The sequence below is a fragment of the Heterodontus francisci genome, chromosome 40 (genome assembly GCF_036365525.1).
Source record: "Heterodontus francisci isolate sHetFra1 chromosome 40, sHetFra1.hap1, whole genome shotgun sequence".
Classification (NCBI taxonomy): domain Eukaryota; kingdom Metazoa; phylum Chordata; class Chondrichthyes; order Heterodontiformes; family Heterodontidae; genus Heterodontus; species Heterodontus francisci.
In genome coordinates, this window is record NC_090410.1 from 16,068,681 (window position 1) to 16,079,858 (window position 11,178).

Below are 11,178 nucleotides of genomic sequence, written 5' to 3' on the forward strand. Positions count from 1 at the left end.
TCGAGAGAGTTGCAAATTGACTTCAGACGATCCTAGGCTAGGGAGGGGAAAGCTATAGAGAATTATACAGACAGAAAGAGACCATTCGGCCCATCAAGCTTCTGCCAGCTCTTTGAGTTATTCAATTAGTCCCCTCTCCTTCTTACCCCCATTTTCCCTCTCCCTACCATTCTCCATCTCTTTTCCAATCCCCAGACTCCGCACTCCACAATTTCCCCTCTCTAGCTGTTGGCAAAAGAAAAAAACAATATACAAAATAAGCTCCCTCATTTGGGATCTTTTGGGCAGAATTATCTCTTCCCTTTGCCGTGACCACTAGGTAAGTCAGAACAAAATAAAGTTGTAAAGCCATTCAGCATTATTTTAATAAGGGGTAAATCTTCATGAAGGTTTTTCTTCCTGAAAATTTTGCACAGGCAAACAATTTGAGAAGGGCAAATGTAGAAACTCGCAGGCACCAATATACAATGGAACAGATCTGACCAGATGAGAGACTGTTTTGCTCTTATGCCTGCATGGGAAGAGATTTATGGTATCATAGTGTTTTGTGCGTGTCACTTGCTAATATAGAGAGCGCCAGTTCAGCAATGGCCCTCTGATCTTCCTCACAGATAAATGGTGTGCAACAGGGAATATCCACAGCTGCAGGGTCTACTTGTGGTTTGAGATAGGGAGTTTGGGTGGGGTAGGCCTATGTTATGTCTGACCCAGCTGCCTACAGCCTGGGTGTGCTTGATGTTGGGACTGGGTATGAAGGAGGAAAATGTTTAGCAGAATTACACACACACACCCAACAGAAAGGGTTCAGTTTTGATATTAAGGAAAAGGTTGTTAACTGTTGCTGATCTTCCTTATTTGTTCATACTGTTACGTCTAGGGACCCCTCTCAGCCTTCACCTGGTCTTACTGTAATGAGGTTTACTTTTTAAAACACTGTTTTTGGCTCCCCCTTGGTGAATCCTTGTTCACTGCTTTCCAATTATAAGGCAAAGAAACTAGCACAAACAGGGTTTTCTTAGGTTTAAAGAAGAAAAGTTGAAATTTATTAAACTTTAATTCGGTTGACACCTACATGACGCGCCCACACTAGCATGCATACACGATACACACATGCAAATACAGACAGAAAAGAACAGAAGAAAAATCAAGTGGAAAAGTTTGAGACAGTGTCTAAAGAGCTTTTGTTACGGTTCTTCGAGCTCCCTGTAGAGTCCTTGATTGTAGGTAGATCTTGCTTTTCATTGAGGCCCAATATTCTTCTTAAGCCTTGTTCGGTGTAGGAGACTTTTCACTCTTGGGGTTCATGTGTCTTCAGTGGATTCAGAGGCTTGTGAGAGAGGGATGGGAGCAGACAGGAGAGATCTTCTCAGTCCAGGAGCAAACAGACACTCTCAGTTCAAACTGTTTGGCAACCTGGGTTTTTCTGAATTGTACAATTAGGTTAATCATGTGACTAACTGCTCTGAAGGAGAGAATCTATCTCCACTTGGAGAGGCAAAATTTGATTAGGAATAGTCAGCATGGCTTTGTCAGAGGGAGGTCATGCTTAACAAATTTGATTGAATTTTTTGAGCATGTGACCAGGTGTGTAGATGAGGGTAGTGCAGTTGATGTAGTTTACATGGATTTCAGCAAAGCCTTTGACAAGGTCCCACATGGGAGACTTATCAAGAAAACAAATGCACATGGGATACAAGGTAACTTGATCAGATGGATTCAAAATTGGCTTAGCTGTAGGAGACAGAGAGTGATGACAGGCAGCTGTTTTAGTGACTGGAAGCCAGTGTCCAGTGGCATACCACAGGAATCTGTGCTGGGTCTCCTATTGTTTGTCATTTATATAAACGACATAGATGACTATGTGGGGGGTAGGATCAGGAAGTTCACGGATGACACAAAGATTGGTGGAGTGTCTTAGGTTACAGGAAAATATAGACGGGATGGTCAAATGGGCAGAAAAGTGGCAGATGGAATTTAACGTGGAAAAGTGTGAGGTGATACACTTTGGAAGGAGTAATGTGACACGGAGGTATTCAATGAATGGCCTGACACTGGGAAGTTCTGAGGAACAGAGGGACCTTGGCGTGTTTGTCCATAGATCTTTGAAGGCAGAAGGGCAGGTTAATAGGGTGGTGAAAAAGGCATATGGGACACTTGCCTTTATCAATCGAGGCGTAGATTACAAAAGCAGGGAGGTCATGTTGGAGTTGTACAGAACTTTGGTAAGGCCACAGCTGGAGTACTGTGTGCAATTCTGGTCGCCACATTATAGGAAGGATGTGATTGCATTGGAGGGGGTGCAGAGGCGATTCACAAGGATGTTGCCTGGGATGGAACATTTAAGCTATGAAGAGAGGTTGGATAGGCTTGGGTTGTTTTCACTGGAGCAGAGAAGACTGAGGGGTGACCTGATCGAGGTGTACAAGATTATGAGGGGCATGGACAGAGTGGATAGAGAGCAGCTGTTCCCCTTAGTTGAAGGGTCAGTTACAAGGGGTCACAAGTTTAAGGTGAGGGGCGGGAGGTTTAAGGGGGACTTGAGGAAGAGCTTTTTTTACCCAGAGGGTGGTGACGGTCTGGAATGCCCTGCCTGGAAGGGTGGTAGATGCAGGTTGCCTCACATCCTTTAAAAAGTACTAAGATGAGCACTTGGCACGTCATAACATTCAAGGCTATGGGCCAAGTGTTGGCAAATGGGATTAGGTAGACAGGTCAGGTGTTTTAATGCATCAGTGCAGGCTCGATGGGCCGAAGGGCCTCTTCTGCACTGTATTATTCTGTGATTCTGTGACCATGTCTTGGATTATATCACTTTAGCAGTCTCTGGAATGCTCCTCTTAACACACAATACCTGGTGATCAAGGTTCATTGTGGTTTTAATGTGTCGGGGAATGGTCCTTTGTCCTTCCAAGCACCATCTGTTAATATGCAAATATTTTTTCCAGCTACGGCTGATCTGTTTAACAAGTCTTTTCTTCGCTCCAGTAACAGTTTAAAATCAATGTTCATGATAAAATTAATGTGCCTCATTCTTGGCAGGCAGGAGCCTAGCATGACAATACTGTGGATTAATAATTTTTCTTTAGCAATAAAATGCTATCTTTCTCCCCTAATGGTTTGTTTCTCCTTCCCCGCTGTTTCCTGTTTCAGAAATTCAACCTCCCATTAAATTTGACTTCCAAAGAAGTGAGAGCGACTTGTTGTGATTTGCTGACCCCGAGCGTGGCTGGTAGTCTGGATGGATCCCCATTGGCTGGAACAAATGTCCTTTTGACCCCAGTGACACAGAGGAGTGACCCACTGGATAGAGGTATGACCCAATTAAACCTGCCATTGCTGGTACTTTAACCTGAACTATTATATTCCGTCTGAGCATGAACCATGCAGTGATGTTTGCGCGCAGTTTGCTATCATTTATTGCAGTTGTACAGCGGCAGCAGGAGTAAAGAGAAACATCACAGACTTGCATTGGTTTAAGGTGTCTCAGTGAGCAACACTCTCACCTGAGTCAGAAGGGTGCAGGTTCAAGTTCCACTCCCGAGACGTGAGCACAATATCTACCCTGACACTCCAGTGCAGTACTGAGGGAATGCTGCAATGTTGGAAGTGCCATCTATCAGATGAGATGTTAAACTGAGACCCTGTCAGTCCTCTCAGGTGGACATGAAAGATCCTAGGGCACTATTTCGAATAAAGGCAGGGAACTTTTCCACTGGTGTCCTGGCCAATATTTATCCCTTAACAAACCACTAAAACGGATTATCTGGTCATTATCACATAGCTGTGTGGGGAGCTTGCTGTGCACAAGTTGGTTTCCACCTTTCCTACATTATAACAGTGATTACACTTTAGAAGTGCTTAATTGGCTGTAAAATGCTTTGAGGTGTCCTAACATCATTAAAAGTGCAACATATATGCAAAACTCTTTTTTTCCATGTATGTTTTCAATCAAATTCTCTCCATCAGGATTTTTTTGCCAGCTGAGTAAAGGTTTGGTTTAATGTGTCTGGTAGGAAGGGGTACGGGGGAAGGTGGGGCCTGAATGGAAGCCAGTGGGGAGGGTCAGTGACAGGTTTAGGTTTGGGGTGCGTGAAATATTTAGGCTGGGCATTAGGGAGGTGGGTAGTCTCAGGCAAAGGACCACTTGTGAGCCCAGGACTGGAGTGGATGGTGGGCTCCTTTTATAGATTCATAGAATGATACAGCTCAGAAGGAGGCCATTCGTCCCATCGTGTCTGTGCTGTCTCTTTGAAAGAGCTGTTTCAAATCAGTCCCACTCCCCTGTTCTTTCCCCATAGCACTACAAAGTTTTCCACGTCCCAATTTACACAGCTTTCTTTTGAAAGTTAGTATTTAACCTGCTTCCACCACCATTTCAGGAAGTGCATTCCAGATCAGCATAACTCACGACATAACTTTTTTTTCCCTCATATCGCCTCTGTTTCTTTTGCCGATTACCTTAAATCTGTGTCCTCTGCTTACTGACCCTCCTGCTCATGGAAGCAGTCTCTCCATATTTGCTCTCTCTCAACCCTTCTTGATTTTGAACATCTCTATTAAATCTTCCCATAGCGCCTCTAAGGAGAACAACCCCAGTTTCTCTAGTCTCTCCAATGAGGCTCAAGTCCTCGCAAGCTCTGCCTCTACATGCTCCCTCCCTTCAAATCATTAATGGCCTTGGAAATAGCCAGACATCCAATTCCTGCAGTAACCTGCTTGTCACGTCTTTCCACATGGATGCTTCCAAAGCTACTCATCCATGCGTTGCGTTTCTACTTTCTAAAGTAATTTCCCATGCGGCACTCAATCGTAGATTCTGTTAAAATCTAGCTACATTAATTCTGCTGAGTTTTACTTGTCAATGACCAGGTCTTTCCTAAGGGGACTCTAGCCTATTGATGAGCATCTGTGAGTGTGAATGTGACCACTCCTTGTCAATCTATTTCTGCTACTGCCTTGCTATTCTTTTTCAGAATACTTTCTATTATTTGCCCGACTATTGATGTTGAGTTCAGAGGCCTGCAGTTCCGTGGGTCGTCCTGACATCCACTTTTGTCATCTGGCAGCATGTTTGTTTCTCTCAAGTCCCTTGATGCAATTCCAATATTTAGTAATTCCCTTAAAATATCGATCAAGATGGATTTTGATTTCAAATTGCTGCATGGTTCCCGCCTCCCGCCATGTCTGTAACCTCCTCCATCCATACGACCCTCTGAGATTTCTGCACTCTTCCAATTCTGACCTGTTGTGCATCCCCGATTTTTCATTGCTCCACCATTGATGGCTGTGCCTTCAGCCATCTAAACCTTAAGTTCTTCCTAAACCCCTCTCCTGTTGAGATGCTCATTTAAAAACTACCTCTTTGGACCAAGCTTTTGGACACCTGTCCTAATAGCTCCTTACATGCTTCGGTGTCAGATTTTCTCTGATTATTCGCCTCTAAAGTGCCTTGTGATGCTTTTACAACATTAAAGGTGTTATAAAACTGCAAGTTGTTGTTGTTTTACATAATTTGCCGCATTCTTTAATAGTTTGTGTGTAAACCTCTAGTTCTCTTTTTGTCTTTACTTTGTTTGTCACTTCTTTTGTGGATAATCTTCTGAATTTAGATCTGGAGCTTCCCCTAGGTTACGTTGTTTTATTTTCAGCACAATTTGCCTAAGATCAGCGAAACCAGCACAAAATAAAACTGGCCCTGCCCACGAAACTGCTGCGATCCAGCTCAAATTAATTACAATTTCCCGTTTTTGGGCGAAGGGAGATTAATTGGCACATCTTAAAAGCTTTAGAATAAATACTAAGAAACTGACTGCTGTACACTAATACAGCTAGTAAATGGTTCTGAATTGTTTTTAAAGTCATGTTCAGTTATTTAAAATCAAGTTACTGCCAGGGCATGGACGAGACTGATTAAAAATACTTTTGTGCTGGACCCATTTTCAGCTGTATTAATAAAATTGCACCAGGTTAACACACCTAAATCTATCAAGGAATATTTTTCAAACAAAAAATATTCAAACAAAAAAGAATATTTATATTCTAAACAGCTGCCCAATTGCACTGGTTCATGGCAGATTGTGTTCATTGATATGTAAATGAGTTTGAGTGGAAACCTGAGCGATGTTCAGAAAGAAAGCTTCTGAAACCAAGCACAGTTTTGTGCACAAATTGTGCCAATTGTGCCCAGAACTGAAACCCTACCCCTTACTGTTTTTCACGCACCTGTGTTTAAATTCCAATCTGACATGTTTCTATCAATTTTCTCTAAATCCCAAAATGTTTCAGGAGTCATCCATTGTTATAGCTTAATTTGGAGCAGTATTTAATGAAATTTCCTCTAAGCAACCCCTGCAAACAATGAGCAGACACCAGGATATCAGCACAACTTTACATTTCTCCCAAAAGTTCTTCCCGTCTTTAATGTCAAGAGATTTGTCAACCTTGTTCTCTGTCCTCTACCCACTATGTCTGAAGTCAAAGTTAAATTACACTCTCTTCTTCGTCATTTACATTTTCAAAGAGCTGGATCAGCTCTTCCTTATTTGCATATTTCTAGGAAATTTAAACTTAACTCTTTAGGTCTGTTTTCGTAACTTTGAATTCTAAGTCCCAAGAGCCATACTGGCCGTTCTTTTCAATTTGGGAGGAACTTCTTAACTCGAGTGATGAGAATGTGGAACTCACATGGAATAGTTAGATAGAGAGGGATAGTGAGATACAGCACTGAAACAGGCCCTTCGGCCCACCAAGTCTCTGCCGACCAACAACCACCTATTTTATGCTAATACTACATTAATCCCATATTCCCTACCACATCCCCACTATTCTCCTACCATCTACCTACACTAGGGACAATTTACAATGGCCAATTTATCTATCAACCTGCAAGTCTTTGGCTGTGGGAGGAAACCAGAGCAGCCAGCAGAAACCCACGCGGTCACAGGGAGAACTTGCAAACTCCACGCAGTACCCAGAACTGAATCCGGGTTGCTGGAGTTGTGAGGCTGCGGTGCTAACCGCTGCGTCACTGTGCCGCCCTGATTGAGGCATATAGCACAGATACATTTAAGGGGAAGTTAGATAAGCGCATGAGGGAGTTGAATTAGAAGGTTATGCTGATCAGGTGAGATGAAGTAGGGCGGGAGGAGGCCCATGTGAGGCATAAACATCGGCAAAGACTAGTTGGATTGAATGGCCTGTTGCTGTGCTGCAATTTCTGTGCAATTCTATGACTTTACAATGACGTTATGAAGGTGGCTATTCAGAATTTGACACAATATTTCAATTGTGGCCTGGCCATTTGACAATTAGCTCCTAGAATTGCCCGTAATAATTTTTTTATATGAGCTATGTGGGGGTTGGGTGAGAGTCTGTAGAAAAATCACACCAGCTAGTGGCCAGGGCCAGCACTGCATTGTGACAGTTGACATGGCATAATTGAATGGGGAACTTGACATAGCCATTTATAACTTCAATTTATATTGGCAAAGAAACTTGATCAAAAAGAATGACAACGGGTAGTAAGATTTGTGGATCGAGAATGGGTGTCCTACACAAGATTTTTAATTAATGCATTGACTTGAAGGATTTTCTTCCATATAGTTTCCGAATAGTGTTAACAGTCTTGAACAGACTCTTGCAGAACTCACATAGTTAGTAACTTCCTGACAAAAGTTTTATACAGCTGGCAATAGAATAGTTGTTATTGCACTAACTGAAGTGATTGCTAGATGATGGCTATACCTTATACACTTCCAGTTAGAAGGTCGGTACTAATGTGCTTCACGTTTCATGTGTTGCCTGCACGTTATATACAGTAAATGCCTCTCCAATATCTTGGCATTCTTTCGATTCTGGCCTCCTGTGCATCCCGAATTTTCATCACTCCACCATTGGTAGCCATGCCTTCAATTGTCAAGGCCCTAAGCTCTGGAGATCCCTACACAATCTCGTTGTCTCTCTACCTCTCCTCCTGTAAGATACACCTTAAAACCTACCTCTTTGACTAAGCTTTTGGAAACCTGTCCTAATATCTCCTTATGGGCTCAATGCCAAATTTTGTTTGATAATCGCTCCTGTGAAGCACCTTGAGGTGTTTCACTACATTAAAAGTGCTATATAAATGCAAGTTGTTATTGTTATATGGGAAATCATGATGGGAAGCCAACTCATTAATTAGAAACTAATTATTTTTCTGGATAAAGTGATGGCCTATGCCAATAAGTTAGCTTTACAATGCTATTGAGTCATGCTGAATGTCTTGTGTTTCATTTGCTCCAGAGCTTGTCAATAGGCATGAATTGGAAAACTATGCTTCTCATCATCTATCACCGCACCTGAATTTCAATACCTTATTGGAGGCTGAACTAAGCAAGAGTGAAGGAGATCTTCTGCAGGACAGCCCTGGTCTTCAAATAAGCCCATCAGATTCTGCATTTAAGGCCAAGAAGCCTCAACAGCCAAATGTTGCTGACACCTCAATCCATAGTATAGGGTCTGGAATGGCTGAATGTGATCAACCATGGAGAGGCCACAATGACATTTTCAAATTGGACGTTGGTTCCTCTATTGGCAATAATATCTCAACACCATATTTTGTTCAAGTGCCTCACGATAGTTCGGTTTCAATTTGTAAGATAGTTCGGCGATCACTAAGCTTGCCTGAGGCCATTTCAGAGAGCAAAGGCAACAAAATTTCAGAGGAAGGTGTTGAGGCAGGGTTTGTGGAGGACCCTGACATCTACCTAAAAACTTTGGGTAGCAGTATTGATACCTCATCTGCAGCAGTTGATGAGAATTCACTGAACATCAATAGAGAACACAAAAACCTATCGGTGCCAAGTGTTGAAGCTTGTCACCCTTCTATAGAAGTGAAAGGTCGTTCAAAGGGTATGAATGGAAACTCTGAAATGACTCGGGAATTGCCTATGCCTTTCATTGTTCTTGCAGAGGAAGACCGTGTGGAAAACTGTGCCTTAAATTCTTTGTACGATACAGGAGATAGATTCAGGTCTGCAGAGAACTGCATACTTGGATTCTGTGACCCATTGAGTCATACCAGTGAGAAATCCTCTCCACAGCCAAGCATAATGGAAATGGCCCGCTCATCTGTGACAGAATGCATCCGTAAACTCAACAAGCTGTCTGGGAAAAGGAGAAGTTTGAAGCACAATTTCTTAAAAGTTCCAGCAGGTTCCAAGCAAACTCCACATCAGTCCTCAGGGCTGAGGTTTGCCCAGCACGCAAGTACACTGTTTGGAAAAAAGCCAGAGGGATACAAGCATCAGGAAGCGAGGCAGCCCATGAGAAGATCCTTAAGTCTTGAGAGCGCCTTGCATGTTTGTAAGGACCTAAAAGGGCTGGACGATGACCATGCTAGCAAGCACGATGTAAATGACACCTCACCTGAAACAAATAATCCAGACTGCTCAGGCATCTCTGACCAATACCTCTTCAGCAGAAAAAAATATTTAGCTCTCCATTCACCTCAAAGAAAGATGTCTAGGCTGAGCCCAGTGAGAAGACCTGTCTTGGAGGATAGAAGAAAGCAAATGTCGCCAGATAAGTCTGGTACTGAAGTAGGGCCTCACTAATCCAGGGAAAGTGTTAGGCAGCTGAGGGTGGCCAAACATCTGGACTGCTGCTCAAGAAAGACCTCTGTAAAAGTTCAGCTTCCTGTCAATAATCTGGTGGTGTCTAAGGAAGTTTCTAATTCTGAAGCCAAGTATTAAATCCAGAATTTAAGTGGAAATTACAATTTCCTTTCTCTGGCTTTGGTTAAAAAAAAATCATAGTTTCCAGATCCCTTTGCTTTTACTTTTTTACTGATTTTTAATGTGTGTAGATTATCGTGATAAGAAGAAAGATAGGAACTTTTTCTGCACTTGTAGTATGACGGGAGATCCGCAGAGCATGTAAGTAGTGAATGCATCAAGGCTCATTGTATGAATGAAATCTTGAGAAGATTTTTGTTTATTTCTTTGCCAGTTGCGATGGAGGCACTGTGACTGTCTCAGTTTTTGTTACGAATTGTCCATGTCAGTCTTGCCGTTTTCATCAAATTTCAAAATAGATTTTCCTGAACTGTTTAAATGTTTCGTGTTTTTTATATACTGTATGCCATCCTTCAAACAAGGGAGTGTAGTATGGTTAATGAGTAGGCCTCTGCAATATTCCACTGTAGCCTACTGCTAAGAAGGTTGGTGAGATTAATATAGTGTGACTCCCATGGCTTCTCACTTTTGGCTGGTGAGAAAAGTCATCTTCTGCTCCCAAATTCTGCATGGCACAGCTGAGAACTATGAAGGAAATTACAGGAACAACTTGTGTCTGATTGCTTTGTGGTTCTACATTACCATTTTCTTGGATACATTTGACCAAGTGATGCTTGAATACTGGAGTTTAGGGTTTATCACTTGAAAAATACCAATTTGAATACAAGTCTTTAAGCCACTAGCATGCTCTATTTTCTGAGAAAATTCTTGTTTTTCTCAAAGGTGATTTTTCTGACTGCATCAATCCAAATAAATTCTTGAAAATTAATTTGTTTCTGAATGATTTTTAACTTGTCCATGCTGTTCAGAAGCAGGTTTCGAGTTATCCTCATTTTAAATATTGAGGTTAACTGATATTGGTACTTTGGTCTATAGCTCAACAAAGCAGTGTTATTGATCCCAGCTGTACAATGGTAGTTGCTAGAGGTCAGGTTGGGGAAGAGGGCTTGCGAAGTATCTTCCCCCTTTTAGAAAAACATGTGCCACAATATCTTTTATGAGAGGTGGTGTATTTTTGGGCCTAACTCTTTGGGTCTCTGCTTCTTTCCTAAGCTGCCCTGGGATATAGGTGGCCCATGTGTATTCTTGATATTGAAGTGGGCACTCGATTCAGATGGGGCTAGGATCCAACTAAGAGACACCAGTCCCTTGAATGCAACCACTGTCACCTGAGTGTGCAGCAGTACACAGTCAATGGGAATTCCTGGCTTTGATTTACAGTTCAACCCCCCTAGCCAATTTCAAGAGCCAGTTTTTGCTGCAACCAATGGGATTGCCATGAATACATGTCAGTCTTGCCGGTTTCATCAAATTTCAAAGTAGATTTTCCTGAACTGTTTAAATGTTTCTTGTTTTTTATATACTATTTGCATTGATATAGCCTCTAACATAAAATGTTCCAAGC

General features: G+C 42.2%; 1 protein-coding gene across 1 annotated transcript in view; it reads left to right on the forward strand.

Annotated features, from left to right (window-relative positions):
• The window catches only part of LOC137353167 (uncharacterized), a 39,118-nt gene extending 28,699 nt beyond the window's left edge, over nucleotides 1–10,419 (forward strand). The window contains exons 8-11 of the mRNA XM_068019215.1: nucleotides 3,151–3,310; nucleotides 8,281–9,570; nucleotides 9,845–9,914; nucleotides 10,218–10,419. Of these exons, the coding sequence (XP_067875316.1) occupies nucleotides 3,151–3,310; nucleotides 8,281–9,570; nucleotides 9,845–9,914; nucleotides 10,218–10,419 (1,722 nt within the window). The remainder of the gene's footprint in view (nucleotides 1–3,150; nucleotides 3,311–8,280; nucleotides 9,571–9,844; nucleotides 9,915–10,217) is intronic.
• The last annotated feature ends 759 nt before the right edge of the window (nucleotides 10,420–11,178 follow it).